Genomic DNA, 25000 nt, shown 5'->3' with positions numbered 1-25000 from the left:
AGCATTCAGAGACTACCTTGGTACTTTGTTGATATTATAAATCTCATGGGCATTTTATTTTTTTGCACCATGACTAGGGAAGGTTGTTTAGATTTTGTTATAAAATTAAATGCAGTGCTATTTTTCCAATGTACTATGTAGGGTCATTGATCCAATATACTCACATTGTTGATATTATGACATCTTGTGGGCCTTTTTTTATTTTGCACCATGACTAGGGAAGGTTGTTTGGATTGTGTTATATAAGTAAATGCTGTGCTATTTTTTTCCAAGTACTTTGAAGGGTCATTGATCTAATATACTCACATTGTCTGCAGATCGGCAGAAATGGAGCATTCAGAGACTACCTTGGTACTTTGTTGATATTATACATCTCATGGGCATTTTATTTTTTTGCACCATGACTAGGGAAGGTTGTTTAGATTTTGTTATAAAATTAAATGCAGTGCTATTTTTCCAATGTACTATGTAGGGTCATTGATCCAATATACTCACATTGTTGATATTATGACATCTCGTGGGCATTTTATTTTTGCACCATGACTAGGGACGGTTGTTTGGATTGTGTTATATAAGTAAATGCTGTGCTATTTTTTCCAAGTACTTTGAAGGGTCATTGATCTAATATACTCACATTGTCTGCAGATCGGCAGTAATTGAGCATTCAGAGACCGTCTTTGTACTTTTGTTGATATTATGACATCTCGTGGGCATTTTTATTTTTGCACCATGACTAGGGAAGGTTGTTTGGATTGTGTTATAAAAGTAAATGTTGTGCTATTTTTTTCCAAGTAATTTGAAGGGTCATTGATCTAATATACTCACATTTTCTGCAGATCGGCAGACATGGAGCATTCAGAAACTTCCTTGGTACTTTGTTGATATTATACATCTCACAGGCATTTTATTTTTTGCACCATGACTAGGGAAGGTTGTTTGGATTTTGTTATAAAAGTTAATGCTGTTCTAATTTTTCTAAGTACTTTGAAGGGTCATTGATCCAACATACTCATTTTGCTGATATTATGACATGTCGTGGGCATTTTTATTTTTGCACCATGACTAGGGAAGGTTGTTTGGATTGTGTTATAAAAGTAAATGCTGTGCTATTTTTTTCCCAAGTACTTTGAAGGGTCATTGATATAATATACTCACATTGTCTGCGGGACGGCGGTAAAAATGGAACATTCAAAGACCGCCTTGGTACTTTCTTGATCTTATGACGTCTCGCAGGCCGTAGTTTGAACACCCCTGCCCTAACAGTTAGAAAGTAACTAATCAACATTTTTCATCCCGGTGCAGGAGTGCTCTCCATACGCCGCCCACCTGTACGACGCCGAAGACGCAAACACACCCATGCGGGTCTTGCCCGGACTGTGTGGCAACTATTGTCAAGACTACTGGCACCAGTGTAGGTACACACTGAGTCTCCTCCTGGAGGACCTGGGGAGCCCGGGACAGTTTTCAAACCTGACCGCCGCGATAGAAGAAGACCAGAGAAAGTTTTGCGGATTTCTGGAGCTGAAAGATAAACAATACTGCTACCCTAACGTCTTGTCCAACACGGGTAAGTCGGTTTTTTGTGGCTTGAGTTCAGTAAGATTTAGGTTTGGCAATATCACAGTATTATAAAAAGCAGTGTCAGTATCATAAAGTGTAGTATCACAATCATAAAGTGTAGTATCACAATCATAAAGTGTAGTATCACAATCATAAAGTGTAGAATCACAATCATAAAGTGTAGTATCACAATCATAAAGTGTAGTATCACTATCATAAAGTGTAGTATCACTATCAATCAATCAATCAATCAATGTTTACTTATATAGTCCTATATCACAAGTGTCTCAAAGGGCTGCACAAACCACAATGGCATCCTCGGCTCATGTCCCACATCGGGGCAAGGAAAAACTCAACCCAACGGGACGATGAGAACCTTGGAGGGAACCGCAGATGTGGGGACCCCCACCTGGGCGACTAGTGCAATAGACGTCGATAGGATCTAGCATAATATTGTTAGAGTCCAGTCCATAGTGGATCTAACATAATATTGTGAGAGTCCAGTCCAGAGGGGATCTAACACAATAGGGTGAGAGTCCATAGTGGATCTAACATAATAGTGAGAGTCCGTAGTGGATCCAACATAATAGTGAGAGTCCATAGTGGATCTAACATAATATTGCGAGAGTCCAGTCCAGAGGGGATCTAACACAATAGGGTGAGAGTCCATAGTGGATCCAACATAATAGTGAGAGTCCATAGTGGATCTAACATAATAGTGTGAGAGTCCAGTCCATAGTGGATCTAACATAATAGTGAGAGTCCGTAGTGGATCCAACATAATAGTGAGAGTCCATAGTAGATCTAACATTATAGGGTGAGAGTCCAGTTCATAGTGGATCTAACATAATAGTGAGAGTCCAGTCCATAGTGGATCTAACATAATAGTGTTAGAGTCCAGTCCATAGTGGATCAAACATTATAGGGTGAGAGTCCAGTTCATAGTGGATCTAACATTATAGGGTGAGAGTCCAGTTCATAGTGGATCCAACATAATAGTGAGAGTCCAGTCCATAGTGGATCTAACATAATAGTGTTAGAGTCCAGTCCATAGTGGATCTAACATAATAGTGTTAGAGTCCAGTCCATAGTGGATCTAACATAATAGTGGTAGAGTCCAGTCCATAGTGGATCTAACATAATAGTGTTAGAGTCCAGTCCATAGTGGATCTAACATAATAGTGAGAGTCCATAGTGGATCTAACATAATAGTGTGAGAGTCCAGTCCATAGTGGATCCAACATAAAAGGGTGAGAGTCCAGTTCATAGTGGATCTAACATAATAGTGAGAGTCCATAGTGGATCTGACATAATAGTGAGAGTCCGTAGTGGATCTAACATAATAGTGTGAGAGTCCAGTCCATAGTGGATTTAACATAATGGTGTGAGAGTCCAGTCCATAGTGGATCTAACATAAAAGGGTGAGAGTCCAGTCCATAGTGGATCTAACATAATAGTGAGAGTCCGTAGTGGATCCAAAATAATAGTGAGAGTCCATAGTAGATCTAACATTATAGGGTGAGAGTCCAGTCAATAGTGGATCTAACATAATAGTGTTAGAGTCCAGTCAATAGTGGATCTATTATAATAGTGTTAGAGTCCAGTCCATAGTGGACTTAACAGAATAGTGAGAGTCCAGTCCATAGTGGATCTAACAGAATAGTGAGAGTCTAGTCCATAGTGGACCTAACAGAATAGTGAGAGTCCAGTCCATAGGGGGGGCCGAGCGGAGACAGGTCAGCAGCGCAGAGACGTCCCCAACCGATGCACAGACTAGCGGTCCACCCTGGGTCCCGACTTTGGACAGCCAGCACTTCATCCATGCTCCCCCTTCCATGAAGGAGAGGGGGGCAGAGCAGAAAAGAAACGGCAGATCAACTACTCTAAAAGGGGCGTTTATTTAAAGGCTAGAGTATACAAATGAGTTTTAAGATGGGACTTAAATGCTTCTACTGAGGTAGCATCTCGAACTATTATTATAAAGTGTAGTATCACCATCAACGGATTTGTTATTTCAAGGAGTGGTTGGCAATCGTGGTGGGAACCAAACCGTTGGCATTGCTCACAAAGAACGGGGATGAGCCAGAACAAGTACCTGTGATTTAAAACCACGGCGATGTAAAAACCTGTCTGAACATCTGCTGTTAAAAAACGTAATTATGTCACAAACAGTCAACAAGCAACAACATGTTTCTGTGATGCCGGCAATCAGCATATTCGGAGTTGTTCCCCTGGGTTGTTGCAGTTGTTTCCCGTAAAAACTCTTCCAATGTCAATAACATCCCACTCCTCTCGCCCTTGGACAGAACTAAATGCCAACCTGGGTTCGGTGCGAGCGGATTCCGAAGGCTGTCTGGAGTTGTGTCTGCAGGAGGTGGCGAATGGACTCCGCAACCCGGTGGCTATGATCCACGCCGATGACGGAACACATCGGTTCTTCGTGGCCGAGCAGCTGGGTTACGTGTGGGTGTATCTGGCCAACGGATCCAGGATCGACCGTCCGTTCCTCAATCTCACGCGTGCTGTCCTGACGTCGCCATGGGCTGGAGATGAGAGGGGGTTCCTCTGCATAGCCCTGCACCCTAGGTTGGCACGGGTCAAGTACACCAGACGATTTTCGTAGTCAAATATAAGTCGATAAGTTTTGCACATAGTCAGCGATTGGTGTCCAAGGTTTTGTAAGCCAGTATAATGGCTGGGTAAGTAAACCTCACTCAAGACTGTCCTGGCTGCCGAAGTAGACAGTCGGCTTTTAGCTTGGTGATCAGCAAGTTCGCCATGTGGAGACGACCAGGGTTCACATCCCCATGCGGAATGGGACTAAAGGTAGTGTCTAGGTTACAGTAGTGCCGTGACCCAGTGAGTGTAAGGGCGGACCGCCAGTACACCTCACTCCCCGACGACTTCAAGAGTGTCCTGGCTGCTGTTTTAGCCAGCCCTGGCTTTTTGGAATGCTCTGTCATGCAGACGACCAGAGTTCGCATCCCCATGTGGAATGGGACTAAAGGCAGGACCGTGACCCGGATGAGAGTGAGGTTTAGGGGGCGAGTGTAACTGCGGACCGCCAGTATTGCCAGGCCATGTGTACCTTAGTAAACCTCACTCCCCGACGACTTCAACAGTGTCCTGGTTGCCGAATTAGCCTGTTTCGGCTTTTAGCTTGGTGATCGGGAAGTTCGCCTCATGCAGACGACCAAAGTTCGCAACCCCATGCGGAATGGGACTAAAGTTAGGGTGCCGAAACAACTAGGTTACAGTAGTGCCGTGACCCGGATGAGAGTGAGGTTTAGGGGGTGAGTGTAACTGCGGACCGCCAGTATTACAAGGCCATGTGTACCTTAGTAAACCTCACTCTCTGACGACTTCAACAGTGTCCTGGTTGCCGAATTAGCTAGTTTCGGCTTTTAGCTTGGTTCGCCTCATTCAGACGACCAAAGTTCGCATCCCCATGCGGAATGGGACTAAAGTTAGGGTGCCGAAACAACTAGGTTGAGGTAGTGCCGTGACCCGGATGAGGGTGAGGTATAGGGGGTGAGTGTAACTGCGGACCGCCAGTATTGCCAGGCCATGTGTACCTTAGTAAACCTCCCTCCCTGACGACCTCAACAGTGTCCTGGTTGCCGAATTAGCTAGTTTCGGTTTTTAGCTTGGGTCGCCTCATGCAGACGACCAAAGTTCGCATCCCCATGTGGAATGGGACTAAAGGCAGGACCGTGACCCGAATGAGAGTGAGGTTTAGGGGGTGAGTGTAACTGCGGACCGCCAGTATTGCCAGGCCATGTGTACCTTGGTAAACCTCACTCCCCGACGACTTCAAGAGTGTCCTGGTTGTCGAATTAGCTAGTTTCGGCTTTTAGCTTGGTGATCAGGAAGTTCGCCTCATGCAGAAGACCAAAGTTCGCAACTCCATGTGGAATGGGACTAAAGGCAGGACCGTGACCCGGATGAGAGTGAGGTTTAGGGGGTGAGTGTAACTGCGGACCGCCAGTATTGCCAGGCCATGTGTACCTTAGTAAACCTCACTCCCCGACGACTTCAACAGTGTCCTGGTTGCCGAATTAGCCAGTTTCGGCTTTTAGCTTGGGTCGCCTCATGCGGATGACCAAAGTTCGCATCCCCATGTGGAATGGGACTAAAGGCAGGACCGGGACCCGGATGAGAGTGAGGTTTAGGGGGCGAGTGTAACTGCGGACCGCCAGTATTGCCAGGCCATGTGTACCTTAGTAAACCTCACTCCCCGACGACTTCAACAGTGCCCTGGTTGCCGAATTAGCTAGTTTCGGCTTTTAGCTTGGGTCGCCTCATGCGGATGACCAAAGTTCGCATCCCCATGTGGAATGGGACTAAAGGCAGGACCGTGACCCGAATGAGAGTGAGGTTTAGGGGGTGGATGTAACTGTGGACCGCCAGTATTGCCAGGCCATGTGTACCTTAGTAAACCTCACTCCCTGACGACTTCAACAGTGTCCTGGTTGCCGAATTAGCCTGTTTCGGCTTTTAGCTTGGTGATCAGGAAGTTCGCCTCATGCAGACGACCACGGTTCGCATCCCCATGCGGAATGGGACTAAAGGCAGGACCGGGACCCGGATGAGAGTGAGGTTTAGGGGGCGAGTGTAACTGCGGACTGCCAGTTCTGCCAGGCCATGTGTACCTTAGTAAACCTCACTCCCCGACGACTTCAAGAGTGTCCTGGTTGCCGAATTAGCCAGTATCGGCTTTTAGCTTGGGGGTCAGCAAGTTTGCCTCATGCAGACGACCAGGGTTTGCATTCCCATGTGGAATGGGCCTAAAGGCAGGGTGCTGAAACACCTAGGCTACAGTAATGCCGTGGCCCGGATGAGAGTGAGGTTTAGGGGGTGAGTGTTGCCAGGCCATGTGTACCTTAGTAAACCTCACTCCCCGACGACTTCAAGAGTGTCCTGGCTGCCGAATTAGCCAGTATCGGCTTTTAGCTTGGTGATCACGAAGTTTGCCTCATGCAGACGACCAGGGTTCGCATCCCCGTGCGGAATGGGACTAAAGGCAGGGTGCCGAAACAACTAAGTTACAGTAGTGCCGTGACCCGGATGAGAGTGAGGTATAGGGGGTGAGTGTAACTGCGGACCGCCAGTATTGCCGGGCCATGTGTACCTTAGTAAACCTCACTCCCCGACGACTTCAAGAGTGTCCTGGCTGCCGAATTAGCCAGTATCGGCTTTTAGCTTGGGGGTCAGCAAGTTTGCCTCATGCAGACGACCAAAGTTCGCATCCCCATGCGGAATGGGACTAAAGTTAGGGTGCCGAAACAACTAGGTTGAAGTAGTTCCGTGACCCGGATGAGAGTGAGGTATAGGGGGTGAGTGTAACTGCGGACCGCCAGTATTGCCAGGCCATGTGTACCTTAGTAAACCTCACTTCCTGACGACTTCAAGAGTGTCCTGGCTGCCGAATTAGCCTGTTTCGGCTTTTAGCTTGGTGATCAGGAAGTTTGCCTCATGCAGACGACCAGGGTTTGCATTCCCATGTGGAATGGGACTAAAGGCAGGGTGCTGAAACACCTAGGCTACAGTAATGCCGTGGCCCGGATGAGAGTGAGGTTTAGGGGGTGAGTGTTGCCAGGCCATGTGTACCTTAGTAAACCTCACTCCCCGACGACTTCAAGAGTGTCCTGGCTGCCGAATTAGCCAGTATCGGCTTTTAGCTTGGTGATCCGCAAGTTTGCCTCATGCAGACGACCAGGGTTTGCATCCCCATGTGGAATGGGACTAAAGGCAGGGTGCTGAAACACCTAGGCTACAGTAATGCCGTGACCCGGATGAGAGTGAGGTTTCGGGGGTGAGTGTAACTGCGTACCTTCAGCATTGCCGGTCCATATGTACCTTAGTAAACTTAACTCCTCGACGACTTCAAGAGTGTCCTGGCTGCCAAATTAGCCAGTTTCGGCTTTTAGCTTGGTGGTCAGTAAGTTTGCCTCATGCAGACAACCAGGGTTTGCATCCCCATGTGGAATGGGACTAAAGGCAGGGTGCTGAAACACCTAGGCTACAGTAATGCTGTGACCCGGATGAGAGTGAGGTTTAGGGGGTGGGTGTAACTGCGGACCACCAGTATTGCCGGGCCATGTGTACCTTAGTAAACCTCACTCCCTGACGACTTCAACAGTGTCCTGGTTGCCGAATTAGCCTGTTTCGGCTTTTAGCTTGGTGATCAGGAAGTTCGCCTCATGCAGACGACCAAAGTTCGCAACCCCATGCGGAATGGGACTAAAGGCAGGACCGTGACCCGGATGAGAGTGAGGTTTAGGGGGCGAGTGTAACTGCGGACCGCCAGTATTGCCGGGCCATGTGTACCTTAGTAAACCTCACTCCCTGACGACTTCTACAGTGTCCTGGTTGCCGAATTAGCCAGTCTCGGCTTTTAGCTTGGTGATCTGCAAGTTTTCCTCATGCAGACGACCAAGGTTCGCATCCCCGTGCGGAATGGGACTAAAGGCAGGGTGCCGAAACACCTAGGCTACAGTAATGCTGTGACCCGGATGAGAGTGAGGTTTAGGGGGCGAGTGTAACTGCGGACCACCAGTATTGCCAGGCCATGTGTACCTTAGTAAACCTCACTCCCTGACGACTTCAACAGTGTCCTGGTTGCCGAATTAGCCAGTTTCGGCTTTTACCTTGGTGATCAGGAAGTTTGCCTCATGCAGACGACCAGGGTTCGCATCCCCGTGTGGAATGGGACTAAAGGCAGGACCGTGACCCGGATGAGAGTGAGGTTTATTAGGGGGTGAGTGTAACTGCGGACCGCCAGTATTGCCAGGCCATGTGTACCTTAGTAAACCTCACTCTCTGACGACTTCAACAGTGTCCTGGTTGCCGAATTAGCCTGTTTCGGCTTTTAGCTTGGTGATCGGGAAGTTCGCCTCATGCAGACGACCAAAGTTCGCAACCCCATGTGGAATGGGACTAAAGGCAGGACCGTGACCCGGATGAGAGTGAGGTTTAGGGGGGCGAGAGTAACTGCGGACCACCAGTATTTCCGGGCCATGTGTACCTTAGTAAACCTAACTCCCTGACGACTTCTACAGTGTCCTGGTTGCCGAATTAGCCAGTCTCGGCTTTTAGCTTGGTGATCAGGAAGTTCGCCTCATGCAGACGACCAGGGTTCGCATCCCCGTGCGGAATGGGACTAAAGGCAGGGTGCCGAAACACCTGGGTTAGAGTAGTGCCGTGACCCAGATGAGAGTGAGATTTAGGAGGTTGAGTGTAACGGCGTACCACCAGGACCCCTCACTCCCTGACGACTTCAAGAGTGTCCTGGCTGATGACTTAGCCAGCTCTGGTTTTTAGCTGGGCTTTTGGATGCTCGTTTCTCATGCAGACAACCAGGGTTTGCATATTTGTACGGAATGGGACTAATGGCAGGGTGCCGAAAAATCTAGGTTACAGTAGTGCCGTGACCCGGATAAGAATGAGGTTTCGGGGGTGAGTGTAACTGCGTACCCTCAGCATTTCCGGTCCATATGTACCTTAGTAAACCTAACTCCTCGACGACTTCAAGAGTGTCCTGGCTGCCAAATTAGCCAGTTTTGGCTTTTAGCTTGGTGATCAGCACGTTCGCCTCATGCGGACGACCAGGGTTCGCATCCCGTGCGGAATGGGACTAAATGCAGGGTGCCGAAACACCTGGGTAACAGTAGTGCCGTGATCCGGATGAGAGTGAGGTTTAGGAGGGTGAGTGTAATGGCGGACTGCCAGTACACCTCACTCCTCGACAACTTCAAAAGTGTCCTGGCTGTCGAGTTAGTCAGCCCTGGCTTTTGGATCGCACGTCTCTCATGCGGACGACCAGGGTTTCCATAGATAGAGACAGGGGGCCCCGTTTGAAAATATAGTTGCTGCAATGCCACATAAAAAGAGATGATTGATTCTGAATACCCTCAAGATAAATATACTTTGTGTAACTTACAAAAAAATGCGTTAATAGAGTAGCCTGCTTGCAGCCAGATTAGAGTTTAATGTGAAACATTATGTAATATTTGGTTTTACAAACTTTTAAATAAAAAAAATTTAAAAGAATACAAAATACTTTTACTCCTGTTTGATTACTCAATTTATCAATACAACCCAGGAGAGCTACTTGCGTTAGCAGCTGTATTTGACACAAAGGCGGCCCATACCTCTACAGCAGGGGTGCCCATTACGTCGATCGCGAGCTACCAGTCGACCGCGGGGGGTGTGTCAGTCGATCTCCAGCCAGGCTTTTAAAAAAAAAATAGACCTAAAAATTAGTGATCATCAATCTTCACCAAGACATCACTTAAATGACATTCACGGTACCGGAGGGTCTTGTGAGATGACGCTGGCTGCTGCAAGATCATTATTATGAAAATATGACCGAGAGGAAGGCGAGAAACACTTTTTATTTCAACAGACTCTCGCGCCGTACCTTCCGTCAAAACTCTAAAGGCCGACTGCACATTTCCTATCTTCACAATAAAAGCCCTGCTTCATGCTGCCTGCGCTAACTAAATACAGAGTCTCGGAAAACTGGCGTGCACAAGCGATCCCTCAGAAAGCTGGCGTGCACGAGACTCTTATTTTGTTAGCGCAGGCCGCATGAAGCAGGGCTTTTATTGTGAAGATTGGAAATGTGCAGTCGGCCTTTAGAGTTTTGACGGAAGGGAAGTCGCGAAAGTCTGTTGAAATAAAAAGTGTTTCTCGCCTTCCTCTCTGTCATTTTTTCCTAATAATGAACTGGCAGCAGCCAGCGTCATCTCACAAGACCCTCGGGTGCCGTGAATGTCAATCAAGCAAGCTACGGAATTTGCCGCCAATGTTTTTCTTGTAAAGTGTATGGAAGCTGGATGAATTAGATGCCAAAAAGCAACCACTTTCATGTGGTATTGTACAGAAAGGACAACTTTTTTGTCTCCTCCATTTGAAAATGTGGGCGTTATCATCATTACTGTCTGATTCCAATCAATGCAAGTCATCAGAATCAGGTAATACACCAACTTATATTCTTGTCTTTGTGAAAGAAAGACATCTATATGTGTTACACATGCTTGTATTATCATTAAACACATTTAACTTGTTTACAAAAATGTCTCTTTCATAAATAAATAAATATAAATGATATATATAAATGAGGTAGATGGTGCACAAAAAAGACCATCTATTTTTTTTTAACCCGATTTCCGAACTCTAAATGGGTGAATTTTGGCGAATTAAACGCCTTTCTGTTTATCTCGCTGGAGGCGATGACGTCAGAATGTGACGTCGCCGAGGTAACACAGCCGCCATTTTCATTTTCAACACATTACAAACACCGGGTCTCAGCTCTGTTATTTTCCGTTTTTTCGACTATTTTTTGGAACCTTGGAGACATCATGCCTCGTGGGTGTGTTGTCGGAGGTTGTAACAACACTAACAGGGAGGGATTCAAGTTGCACCACTGGCAAGGAATCTGCCGCCAGACCCCCATTGAATGTACCAGAGTGTCTTCACATTTGACCGGCGATGCTAAGACAGACATGGCACAGAGATGTATGGATAACCTGCAGATGCATTTGCAACAATAAAGTCAACGAAATCACAAAGGTGAGTTTTGTTGATGTTAACTTATGTGCTAATCAGACATATTTGGTCGCGGCGTGACTGCCAGTTAATCGATGCTAACATGCTATGCTAAACGACGCTAACATGCTATTTACCGGCGGTGCTAAAGCAGACATGGCACAGAAATGTATGGATAACCTGCAGATAAATTTGCAACGATAGTCAACGAAATCTCAAAGGTGAGTTTTGTTGATGTTGACTCCCAGCTAATCGGTGCTAACATGCTATGCTAATCGACGCTAACATGCTATTTACCGGCGGTGCTAAAGCAGACATGGCACAGAGATGTATGGATAACCTGCAGATGCATTTGCAACGGTAGTCAACGAAATCACAAAGGTGAGTTTTGTTGATGTTGACTTATGTGCTAATCAGACATATTTGGTCGCGGCGTGACTGCCAGCTAATGGATGCTAACATTCTACGCTAATCGATGCTAACATGCTATTTACCAGCGGTGCTAAAGCAGACATGGCACAGAGATGTATGGATAACCTGCAGATGCATTTGCAACGATAGTCAACGAAATCCCAAAGGTGAGTTTTGTTGATGTTGACTGCCAGCGAATCGATGCTAACATGCTACGCTAATCGACGCTAACATGCTATTTACCGGCGGTGCTAAAGCAGACATGGCACAGAGATGTATGGATAACCTGCAGATGCATTTGCAACGATAGTCAACGAAATCACAAAGGTGAGTTTTGTTGATGTTGACTGCCAGCTAATCGATGCTAACATGCTACGCTAATCGATGCTAACATGCGATTTACCGGCGGTGCTAAAGCAGACATGGCACAGAGATGTATGGATAACCTGTAGATGCATTTGCAACTATATTACGTTTCCTCCCACCCACATTTAATGCGAAACAAACACTTACCAATCGACGGATTTAAGTTGCTCCAGTGTCAAAAGATGCGAAAGTCCTGATCGTTCGGTCCGCACATTTTACCGGCGATGCTAACGCAGCTATTCGGCCATGCTATGGCTATGAATAGCGTCAATATCTTTAGTTTCTTCTTCAATACTTTCATACTCCAACCATCTGTTTCAATACATGCGTAATCTGTTGAATCGCTTAAGCCGCTGAAATCCGAGTTTGAATCCGAGCCAATGTCGCTATATCTTGCTGTGGTATTCGCCATTGTTTGTTTACATTGGCAGCACTGTGTGACGTCACAGGGAAATGGCTAGAGAGCCGAAAATAAGGCACTTTAAAGCTTTATTTAGGGATATTCTGAGACCGGTAAAATTTTGAAAAAAACTTCCAAAAATACAACAAGCCACTGGGAACTGATTGTTATTGTTTTTAACCCTTTTGAAATTGTGATAATGTTCCCCTTTAATGCATGAACCCCCCTGGTCCGTGACCTGGAGACGCCGGTGTGCCTTCTTGGCAGACAAGAATCGTTATGGCCTCAGGTGAGGTCTTTGGATAGATGAATCCCAAGATACTGGAAACCGGAGATCATTTTCATAGTTCTTCCTCTGGGGTGTCTGAACTTCCTGAAGTCCTCCACCAACTTCTTGGTCTTTTTGGTTTTGCAACGACCCACCATATGTTCTACTTCTTCGCTGTACTCATACTCAGAAACGCAGGACCGTCAAGCATGCAGTTTTCTTTCGATTACATAATGGTCCTGGGTTGACTGCGTACTTGTGTTTAGGTTTACCACGGTCAGAAAGGCCTACGTTTACTACTCGGTGTCCGTCAAGAGGGAGGAGAGGATCCGCATCAGCGAGTTCACACTGTCAACGTACGACGACAACCAACTTGACCACTCCTCAGAGAGGTGAGCGGGAAACCACATTGTGCTGTGAGAAGGTGTAACAATGGTCTGTATTTTTCTGGCTACAAGGCGCACTTCAAATCCTTTCATTTTCTAAAGAATCGACAGTGCGCCTTATAAGCCGGTGTGGCTAATGTACGGATACATTCTGGTTGTGCTTACCGACTTCAAAGCAATTTCATTTGGTACTGGGTGTAATGATAAGTGAAGCGGTAGATGGCAGTCACACATAAGAGATACGCGTGGACTGCAGGTTGTCGCCTGTTCAATAAATGACGCTAGCAGGTACCCGTAGCGCAAGCAACACCAAAAATGTGTTGGTATAGCTCGTTTGGTAGAGTGGCCGTGCCAGCAACTTGAGGGTTCCAGGTTCGATTCCCGCTTTCGCCATCCTAGTCACTGCCGTTGTGTCCTTGGGCAAGACACTTTACCCACCTGCTCCCAGTGCCCACCCACACTGGTTTAAATGGAACTTAGATATTGGGTTTCACTATGTAAAGCGCTTTGAGTCACTAGAGAAAAGCACTATATAAATATAATTCACTTCACTTCACTAATGTCTTATTGAGAATACGGAACACTACACACGGCGTTCAAAAATCTGTCAAAATCTATTAGAACGACTTTAATAAACTCTGAAGCCGCACCACTTGATGGATTGTCGACGCATTACGGCTACAATAGTCTGACGTACTGTGTTTCAACATATGGTATTCTTATCAGGACCCCAAAATGGCACCTATTAGGAGACATTTTCTGGCATTTTTCAGCCATCCATCTTCTTCTGCTTATCCGAGGTTGGGTTGCGGGGGCAGCAGCCTAAGCAGGAAAGCCCAGACTTCCCTCTCCCCAGCTCTTCCCGGTGGATCCCGAGGCGTTCCCAGGCCAGCCGGGAGACATAGTCTTCTGGGTCTTCCCGGTGGCCTCCAACCGGTCGGACGTGCCCTAAATTCCGTCGTAGGGAGGCGTTCGGGTGACATCCTGACCAGATGCCCGAACCACCTCATCTGGCTCCTCTGCAGATGAGGATCAATGGCTATAGTTTGAGCTCCTCCCGGATGACAGAGCCTCTCACCCTATCTCTAAGGGAGAGACCTGCCAACCGGCGGAGGAAACTCATTTGGGCCGCTTGTACCCGTGATCTTGTCCTTTCGGTCATGACCCAAAGCTCATGACCATAGGTGAGGATGAGAACGTAGATCGACCGGTAAATTGAGAGCTTTGCCTTCCGGCTCAGCTCCTTCTTCACCACAACAGATCGATACAACGTCCGCATTACTGAAGACGCCGCACCGATCCGCCTGTCGATCTCAGGATCCACTCTTCCCCCACTCGTGAACAAGACTCCGAGGTACTTAGAACTCCTCCACTTGGGGCAGGGTCCTCCACCCCAACCCGGAGATGGCACTCCACCCTTTTCCAGGCGAGAACCATGGTTACCGAACAGTTGGGGGTGCTGATACTCTGATTTTCTGTCGCTTTGTCTCGCAATATTATGTAAAACGTCTGCTGATGTGTAATTGGGATCTGCATATGTCCTGAAAATTTGCGCGAGTCCACCATTGTATTCAAAAAGGCGCCTTCTTTTTCCTCTATCTTCCTGTTGGGGGGCATCCATCCTCGGCTGTTGCCATTTGTAATGCAAAGTAGTGAACAGTTTTAAATGCCCGAACCACCTCATCTGGCTCCTCTCCATGAGGAGGAGCAGCGGCTTTACTTTGAGTTCCTCCCGGATGGCAGAGCTTCTCACCCTATCTCTAAGGGAGAGACCCACCACACGGCGGAGGAAACTCATTTGGGCCGCTTGTACCCGTGATCTTATCCTTTCGGTCATGACCCAAAGCTCATGACCATAGGTGAGGATGGGAACGTAGATCGACCGGTAAATTGAGAGCTTTGCCTTCCGGCTCAGCTCCTTCTTCACCACAACGGATCGGTACAACGTCCGCATTACTGAAGACGCCGCACCGATCCGCCTGTCGATCTCACGATCCACTCTTCCCTCACCCGTACTTTGAACTCCTCCACTTGGGGCAGGGTCCTCCTCCCCAACCCGGAGATGGCACTCCACCCTTTTCCGGGCGAGAACCATGGACTCGGACTTAGGGGTGCCGATCCTCTGATTTTCTGGCGCCTTGTCTCGCAATATAATGAAAAACGTCTGCTGATGTGTATTTGGGATCTGCATATGTCCTGAAAATTTGCGCGCGTCCACCATTGTATTCAAAAAGCCGCCTTCTTTTTCCTCTATCTTCTTGTTGGGGGGCATCCAACTACTTGTAATCCAAAGTAGTGAACAGTTCTAAATGATATCTGTCGGTAGTCTCGCTATGGAAGCGCTAAAAACAACAAATATGACGGGGCGAAGACGCTGTCGAAGTGGAGGCACGTAAATAAGAGTGCCCACAGAACGGCGCGTCCTGAAAAGACGGTCAGAAAGCGACCTGAAGCTGAAACGTAAAACATCATCCATGCAATATTTTGACCAAACAACCACCATCACGTTATTTAGACCACAAGGAAGTGTTTTAAATCCCAATATTACCCGTTTAATGCCCCTATAAAATAGACCTGAATAGACCCACTCATCCTTTGTCACCGATTCTGTTCATAACTTTTATGGACAGAATTTCTAGGCGCAGTCAAGGCGTTGAGGGGTTCCGGTTTGGTGACCGCAGGATTAGGTCTCTGCTTTTTGCAGATGATGTGGTCCTGATGGCTTCATCTGACCGGGATCTTCAGCTCTCACTGGATCGGTTTGAAGCGACCGGAATGAGAATCAGCACCTCCAAGTCCGAGTCCGTGGTTCTCGCCCGGAAAAGGGTGGAGTGCCATCTCCGGGTTGGGGAGGAGACCCTGCCCCAAGTGGAGGAGTTCAAGTACCTAGGAGTCTTGTTCACGAGTGAGGGAAGAGTGGATGGTGAGATCGACAGGCGGATCGGTGCGGCGTCTTCAGTAATGCGGACTTTGTACCGATCCGTTGTGGTGAAGAAGGAGCTGAGCCGGAAGGCAAAGCTCTCAATTTACCGGTCGATCTACGTTCCCATCCTCACCTATGGTCATGAGCTTTGGGTCATGACCGAAAGGAGAAGATCACGGGTACAAGCGGCCCAAATGAGTTTGGGTCTCTCCCTTAGAGATAGGGTGAGAAGCTCTGCCATCCGGGAGGAACTCAAAGTAAAGCCGCTGCTCCTCCACATGGAGAGGAGCCAGATGAGGTGGTTCGGGCATCTGGTCAGGATGCCACCCGAACGCCTCCCTAGGGAGGTGTTTAGGGCACGTCCAACCGGTAGGAGGCCACGGGGAAGACCCAGGACACGTTGGGAAGACTATGTCTCCCGGCTGGCCAGGGAACGCCTCGGGATCCCCCGGGAAGAGCTAGACGAAGTGGCTGGGGGGAGGGAAGTCTGGGTTTCCCTGCTTAGGCTGTTGCCCCCGCGACCCGACCTCGGATAAGCGGAAGAAGATGGATGGATGGATGGACCCACTCATCAACAGTGCGCCCTATGGTTCGAAAAATACGGCAACTATATTTAATTTCTCTGTGGATTGTTCAAATGAAGTTTTAAGGTTTAAACACTGATGGCATCTATTAAACAAGACAAGAGGCAAAGAATTAAACAGAGACAGAATTCAATTTGGACTCAATTTACACTGTACTTTTGTACAGTATCTCATCACGCTCGGGCGAAAGATTGTACTCCTCCTACTTTATTTGACTTCCTCCGACCACATGACCACCGCTGCTTCCAAAGGGAAGTGGGTCGTAAACAGCGTTGCCTTTGGTTACCGAACAGTTCAAAAGGAGAGGTCGTAAAATAGTTCAAAAAGACGTTCGTAAACAAGTTAAAAAAAGAGGTCGTCTGGAAATTGGGCAAATCCTGTCTTCTCTCCGCTTTGAAGTCCTTGGGTTATCAATCAATCAATCAATCAATGTTTATTTATATAGCCCCAAATCACAAATGTCTCAAAGGACTGCACAAATCATTACGACTACAACATCCTCGGAAGAACCCACAAAAGGGCAAGGAAAACTCACACCCAGTGGGCAGGGAGAATTCACATCCAGTGGGACGCCAGTGACAATGCTGACTATGAGAAACCTTGGAGAGGACCTCAGATGTTTGGCAACCCCCCCTCTCTAGGGGACCGAAAGCAATGGATGTCGAGCGGGTCTAACATGATACTGTGAAAGTTCAATCCATAGTGGCTCCAAGACAGCAGTGAGAGTCCCGTCCACAGGAAACCATCTCAAGCGGATCAGCAGCGTAGAGATGTCCCCAACCGATACAGGCGAGCGGTCCATCCTGGGTCCCGACGAGCGGTCCATCCTGGGTCTCGACTCTGGACAGTCAGTACTTCATCCATGGTCATCGGACCGGACCCCCTCCACAAGGGAGGGGGGGACATAGGAGAAAGAAAAGAAGCGGCAGATCAACTGGTCTAAAAAGGAGGTCTATTTAAAGGCTAGAGTATACAGATGAGTTTTAAGATGAGACTTAGAACTATATATTTCTGTTGATGACCATACATCAGGGGTGTCAAACTCAAATACAGAGTGGGCCAAAATTTGAAACGGAACAAAGCCGAGGGCCAAAGTTGAACAAATTAACCTTTTAATAGGAACCCAAACAAGTTTTGCATTAAATATTGAACAAGCAATGCTTATATAACTTTAGTCACATGCAAAATCCAGTTTCAAATAATAATAATAAAAATATCAATGGTATATAAAATACAATTTAAATAAAATTGTGAGGTGGCGACTTGTCCAGGGTGTACCCTGCCTTCCGCCCGATTGTAGCTGAGATAGGCGCCAGCGCCCCCCGCAACCCCTAAAAGGGAATAAGCGGTAGGAAATGGATGGATGGATGGATGTTATGCCTTTTTTTGTATTTGCAATCTTCTTAGGTAAATATCCATTTTTTCCCCACAGGCTAATAAGACATTTGAAAATAAAATAACAATAATGAATGAATGTGAGTGTGAATGTTGTCTGTCTATCTGGGTTGGCCCTGCGATGAGGTGGCGACTTGTCCAGGGTGTACCCCGCCTTCCGCCCGATTGTAGCTGAGATAGGCGCCAGCGACCCCGAAAGGGAATAAGCGGTAGGAAATGGATGGATGGAATGAACCAAACATTCAAGCCTTGAAGTAGCAAGAGAAAATGCATGAATACAACGTTAACTATTGCTCAGTTTGCTGGAAGTTTTTTGGAAGAGTTAGTGCTGCAAGGGGTTCTGTGAATTGTGTGAATTATATTTATAGAGCGCTTTTCTCTAAATAAATAAATGGGTTGTACTTGTATAGCGCTTTTCTGCCTTCAAGGTACTCAAAGCGCTTTGACACTACTTCCACATTCACACACTGATGGAGGGAGCTGCCATGCAAGGCGCCAACCAGCACCCATCAGGAGCAAGGGTGAAGTGTCTTGCTCAGGACACAACGGACGTGACGAGGTTGGTACTAGGTGGGATTTGAACCAGGGACCCTCGGGTTGCCCACGGCCACTCTCCCACTGAGCCAGTCTCCATCCATCCGTCCATCCATTTTCTACCGCTTATTCCCTTGGCCCTGCGATGAAGTGCGCCAGTCTCTAGTGACTCAAAGCGCTTTACATAGTGAAACCCAATATCTAAGTTACATTTAAACCAGTGTGGGTGGCACTGGGAGCAGGTGGGTAAAGTGTCTTGCCCAAGGACACAACGGCAGTGACTAGGATGGCGGAAACCGGAATCGAACCTGCAACCCTCAAGTTGCTGGCACGGCCGCTCTATCGACCGAGCTATGCTATTCTGGGTATTTGTTCTGTTGTGTTACGGTGCGGATGTTCAACCGAAATGTGTTGGTTATTCTTGTTTGGTGTGGGTCCAGAGTGTGGTGCATATTTGTAACAGTGCTAAAGGTGTTTATACGGCCACCCTCAGTGGGACCTGTATGGTTGTTGACCAAGGATGCCTTGTGTGTGTGTGTGTGTAAAAGACACAAATATTATGTGATACATGACGACAGGTTGTAGAGAACGCTAAAGGTAGTGCCTTAAATGCCCGACCCCAATAGAGTTGTCCAGGTGGAAATCGGTATAAATTCGGGAGAATGGTTGCCCCGGGAGATTTTCGGGAGGGGCACTGAACTTCGGGAGTCTACCAGGAAAATTAGGAGTGTTGGCAAGTATGAGTACAGCTGTATAACACCGGCGGGCCAGCTCTAATGCTAAATTGATATTGCCTCAAGGGCCAAATTAAATTACACGGCGGGCCAGATTTGGCCCGAGGGCCAGAGTTTGACACCCATGCCATACATGAAAGAACACAGGAACACCTTCATCTTGCTTTCCCCCGACACAATGGCGTTCTACGAGCCTTACTCTTGGTAGGTTTTAAAGACAACTTTTGTCTTCTCACCAGACACTCAAATGTAACACAAAGTTTCTGTGAGTACTTAGAATTATTCTAACAGAAGTGAATCCCACGTTTTTTTTTGTAACACAGGACCCTCCTCGAGGTGGAACAACCAGCGTCCAATCATAACGGGGGTCAGCTTTTGTTTGGCCACGACGGATATCTCTACATCTTTATCGGGGACGGCGGTCGAGCCGGGGACCCTTTTGGCAAATTTGGCAACTCGCAGAACAAGTGAGTACCGCCCCCCCCCCCGCTATTGTACGAGCTTGTGGTATAAGGTGTGTTGTCAAGTTTGAAGCTTTTCGTCCGAATGGTGGTTCGTAATTACGGCTCTGGCTCTGGAAGACATTTAACTTGACTAAACAGAGGAAGTAAATATCGTGACAAAGTCTCTGTATGCGAACTATTCTCATTTAGCCTGCTGGTTTCTTTCGTTAAAGTGAACTCATTTGCAATTTTGTTCCACCTCATAAGAGAGGCTAAACCACTCTGATAAACAGTAAAGGTTGGATAGTTCAGTGCGGTTCTTGGCTCTGGAAGACATTTAACTTGACTAAACAGAGGAAGTAAATATGGTGACAAAGTTTCTGTATGCGAACTATTCTCATTTAGCCTGCTGGTTTCTTTCATTAAAGTGAACTCATTTGCAATTTTGTTCCACCTCATAAGAGAGGCTAAACCACTCTGATAAACAGTAAAGGTTGGATAGTTCAGTGCGGTTCTTGGCTCTGGAAGACATTTAACTTGACTAAACAGAGGAAGTAAATATCGTGACAAAGTTTCTGTATGCGAACTATTCTCATTTAGCCTGCTGGTTTCTTTCGTTAAAGTGAACTCATTTGCAATTTTGTTCCACCTCATTAGAGAGGCTAAACCACTCTGATAAACGGTAAAGGTTGGATAGTTCAGTGTGGTTCTTGGCTCTGGAAGACATTTAACTTGACTAAACAGAGGAAGTAAATATCGTGACAAAGTTTCCGTATGCGAACTATTCTCATTTAGCCTGCTGGTTTCTTTCGTTAAAGTGAACTCATTTGCAATTTTGTTCCACCTCATAAGAGAGGCTAAACCACTCTGATCAACAGTAAAGGTTGGATAGTTCAGTGCGGTTCTTGGCTCTGGAAGACATTTAACTTGACTAAACAGAGGAAGTAAATATTGTGACAAAGTTTCTGTATGCGAACTATTCTCATTTAGCCTGCTGGTTTCTTTCATTAAAGTGAACTCATTTGCAATTTTGTTCCACCTCATTAGAGAGGCTAAACCACTCCGATAAACAGTAAAGGTTGGATAGTTCAGTGTGGTTCTTGGCTCTGGAAGACATTTAACTTGACTAAACAGAGGAAGTAAATATCGTGACAAAGTCTCTGTATGCGAACCATTCTCATTTAGCCTGCTGGTTTCTTTCGTTAAAGTGAACTCATTTGCAATTTTGTTCTACCTCATAAGAGAGGCTAAACCACTCCGATAAACAGTAAAGGTTGGATAGTTCAGTGTGGTTCTTGGCTCTGGAAGACATTTAACTTGACTAAACAGAGGAAGTAAATATCGTGACAAAGTCTCTGTATGCGAACTATTCTCATTTAGCCTGCTGGTTTCTTTCATTAAAGTGAACTCATTTGCAATTTTGTTCCACCTCATAAGAGAGGCTAAACCAATCTGATAAACAGTAAAGGTTGGATAGTTCAGTGCGGTTCTTGGCTCTGGAAGACATTTAACTTGACTAAACAGAGGAAGTAAATATCGTGACAAAGTCTCTGTATGCGAACTATTCTCATTTAGCCTGCTGGTTTCTACAGCTCGAGTTTAGCCGTCTCCGAGCAGTTGTGTTGACCCGCAGTTTAACTGTGCTGGGAATGAGGGAGGATACACCTGGCCAAGTCTAATATTGACTCTCCGCATTGAGGGGCTGCCACATGTTGGTATAAATAGACAGAGCCAGGAAAAGTGTCGGACGCAGTCAAGGGACAGTGAATTAAATCTATGGAAAGGAGAAACCTGTCGGATGCAAAGAAGGAAATGGTCTATATTGTGGCAGAGATTGAACGATGGAACTGTTTGAATCAAAGACCTGTGATCCAGGTGGTTCACAGGCGCCATAGAGCCCCACGTTGCATTTTCCACCCTCACACTAACGCTCAATTCCGCCCAGGTCAACCCTCCTTGGCAAAGTCCTGCGAGTGGATGTCAATAACAACGACGATGGCGCCCCTTACAGCATCCCTTCAGATAACCCCTTCCTCGGAGAGAAGGGGAGCCTCCCAGGTACGTGCCTTCGTACTCACGTCGCACGCACTTCCAAGTCTTGGTTGCACTGTGTGGTCTTTTAACCCTTTGGCAGAGATTTATGCCTACGGGGTACGCAACATGTGGCGATGCGCCGTGGACCGCGGCGACCCGGCGACGGGCCAAGGTCGAGGCAGGATGTTCTGTGGCGATGTGGGCCAGAACAAATACGAGGAAGTAGACCTCATCCTGAAAGGTACATTGACTTACTTCCTGTCGTCGCTACCTGGACAAAAGACACGGCGGGATGCCAGTGTGGTTTTATTTTGGAGGACCTTTCTGTTGAGGACTTGTAGACAGATCCTCACCAAAGTCTAGTGCAGTGGTTCTCAAACATTTTTTTGTCATCCCCCACTTTGGACAAGGGGGAGTTTTCAAGCCCCACCTGCCCCCATCGCCTAAACAGAATGTTAATGCCAAGCTTAAAATTTTCAAATTTATTGCACATCAAGTTGTATACATTCAAACTCAATAACATAAAATTACATCAAGTTCAATAATAAATAAAATTACTGTGCAGCTGTGATATAACTTGCGTCAAGTTCAATAATAAATTAATTAAAACGCCACTTTTTCGTGTTTTGATCAAATTTACTGCGCTCACATCTGTTAAAACTTCATTGAGTTCAGGGTTGAGCTGCCTTGACGCGAGTGCTTCCTGGTGAATGACACAGTGTGTCCAATGCGCATTTGGCGCAACCCTCTTTATTAGAACCTGCAGCCCGTTTCTTGACCCTGCCATGGTCTGTGCGACCCATCAGAGCAAAAGCCCACAGTTTTCCCATTTAAGGTCGTGTTCTTTGAGGAAACTGTCCATTATCTTCAACAGCCATCAGCACTGGCTGTATTTTTTTTGTATTTGCAAAACAGCAAATCCTCGCACAGTGACTCGCCATTCACAAAGCGGACGTCTCACGTATGCGATGAACAGGCAGTCTTTATTGCCGTCAGTAGCTTCGTCCACTTGTAAAGCAAAACGATTTTCTTTAAATTTGTCTACGAGTTGTTCCTCAAAATCACTTGCAATGTCGCAGATACGTCTCGTAACTGTGTCGTTTGACAGTGGTACAGCTTTTAATTTTGCTGCGCTTGTCTCGTCAAGCATGAAAGACACCATGTTTATTGCAGCGGGGAGAATTAGCTGCTCTGCTATTATGTGCAGTTTTATGCATTGAGCAATTCTGTATGCAACTCTATATGAAGCCAATTTATCCATTTTGTGTAAATGTGGTCCTCACGTTAGCCTGCTACCCATTCGCGCGAAAGTTTCTTCCGCTTAGCTCCGCCCCCATTAGTTACTGTTGCGTCCGTCAAACTTTCGCTCCGACCTAGAAATTTGAAGCCTACAAGAAAAATAAGTAATTTACATTAATTTATATAGCGGATTTCACAGACACGATCACAAAGTGATTTACAGTTTGTATAGAAAATGGGGTTGTAAAAAAAAAAATCTAAGAATATAATTAAAAAAAAATAATAATAATAATTAAAGTGAAATTTCCTCCCATTCCTCGCGCCCCACCTGTCATGTCTCTATTCCCCACCAGTGGGGAATACTTTGAGAAACGCTGGTCTAGTGGATTCTTCCTTGGTCGTTAGAGATGTGATGTTCGTGAACGAATCACATCTTTTAAGTGAACAACGAGAACCGATTTACAATCTGGGAGACATTTTTTATTCGTTGATTAACCAACTGATTGGCAACCGGACTAGAAATGAGTCAAAGGAAACAGCAGCTTTGGATTTACTGTTCTTTTTTTAAATGACTAAAAACAAAACGTGTGGATGGCTGGATATATAATTTTTCCATATATTTTTTAATTTCTAATATTTTGATATATTTGCCGGTATTTGTTTAATACGTATATATAAATGTAGGTATATGCATACATATGTATGTATATATGTATACATATATATCCATCCCATTTTCTACCGTTTATTCCCCTTGGGGTCGCGGGGGGCGCTGGTGCCTATCTCAGCTAAAAACGGGCGGAAGGCGGCGTACACCCTGGACAAGTCGCCACCTCATCGCAGGATATATATATATACCTACATCTATATCTACGTATTAAACAAATACCGATGTAGGTATATATATATATATATATATATATATATATATATATATATATATATATATATTTATATACATATATATATATATATATATATATATATATATATATATATACCTATATATACCTACATCTATATATACGCATTCAACAAATACCGGCAAATATATTTGTATATATATATATATATATATGTTTCTATATATGTATATATTTATACATATATGTATATATACATATTATTTATATATATATATATATATATATATATATATACATATATATGCATATATATGTATATATACATATTTTATATATATATATATTTATATACATATATATAAATATATATACATATATAGAAACACATATATATATATATATATATATATACCTACATCTATACGCATTAAACAAATACCGGCAAATATATGTATATCTTTCTATATATGTATATATATTTATATATATATATGTATATATACATATTATATATATACATATTATATATGTATATATATATATACATATTATATATATATATATATATATATATATATATATATATATATATATATATATATATATATATACCACTTCACAACAGCTTAGCACACAAGCTAGACATACGGTTTAGGGGCGGTTTAGCTCGGTTGGTAGAGTGGCCGTGCCAGCAACTTGAGGGTTGCAGGTTCGATTCCCGCTTCCACCATCCTAGTCACTGCTGTTGTGTCCTTGGGCAAGACACTTTACCCACCTGCTCCCAGTGCCACCCACACTGGTTTGAATGTAACTTAGATATTGGGTTTCACTATGTAAAGCGCTTTGAGTCACTAGAGAAAAAAAGCGCTATATAAATATAATTCACTTCACTTCATACGTAATAAGTGTCCTCCATTGAACAATATAACACATTTGTCAATACAAAAAAATATCAAATAATTGTAATTGCATATTACACACATAAAGCAGAATACAGAAGTGTACTAGAAAGTATCCAGTAACAAATGTGTCTGCATCATTCAATACATTATGTCATGAGCTTAACTTAATGAGTTAATGTGGCCAATAAGTGACAAAAACCAATCACCACTCCACTTCAATGTAAAGACAACATAAACCTGTCATAAGGTTAGCATTTTTCACATCTGGTTAATATCGGTATCGGCCGATACTCACGGCTTGTATGTGAATAAGTTGTATTCAGACACCCAGAGTTAGCAGAGGTATACACAACATAAAACTAGTCACATATTCACTTTGCCTGTTTTTCAAATGTGTTCACTC

General features: G+C 45.3%; 1 protein-coding gene across 1 annotated transcript in view; it reads left to right on the top strand.

Moving 5' to 3' along the window:
• The window catches only part of si:ch211-136a13.1 (HHIP-like protein 1), a 78762-nt gene that overhangs the window by 26557 nt on the left and 27205 nt on the right, over positions 1-25000 (top strand). The window contains 6 exon segments of the mRNA XM_061919233.1: positions 1303-1567; positions 3867-4146; positions 12824-12949; positions 19437-19580; positions 21502-21614; positions 21691-21831. Of these exon segments, the coding sequence (XP_061775217.1) occupies positions 1303-1567; positions 3867-4146; positions 12824-12949; positions 19437-19580; positions 21502-21614; positions 21691-21831 (1069 nt within the window).

The sequence above is a fragment of the Nerophis ophidion genome, linkage group LG13, assembly GCF_033978795.1.
Source record: "Nerophis ophidion isolate RoL-2023_Sa linkage group LG13, RoL_Noph_v1.0, whole genome shotgun sequence".
Lineage (NCBI taxonomy): Eukaryota > Metazoa > Chordata > Actinopteri > Syngnathiformes > Syngnathidae > Nerophis > Nerophis ophidion.
The sequence above is the reverse complement of the archived record's forward strand: the minus strand, read 5'-3'. Positions and strand labels throughout refer to the sequence as shown.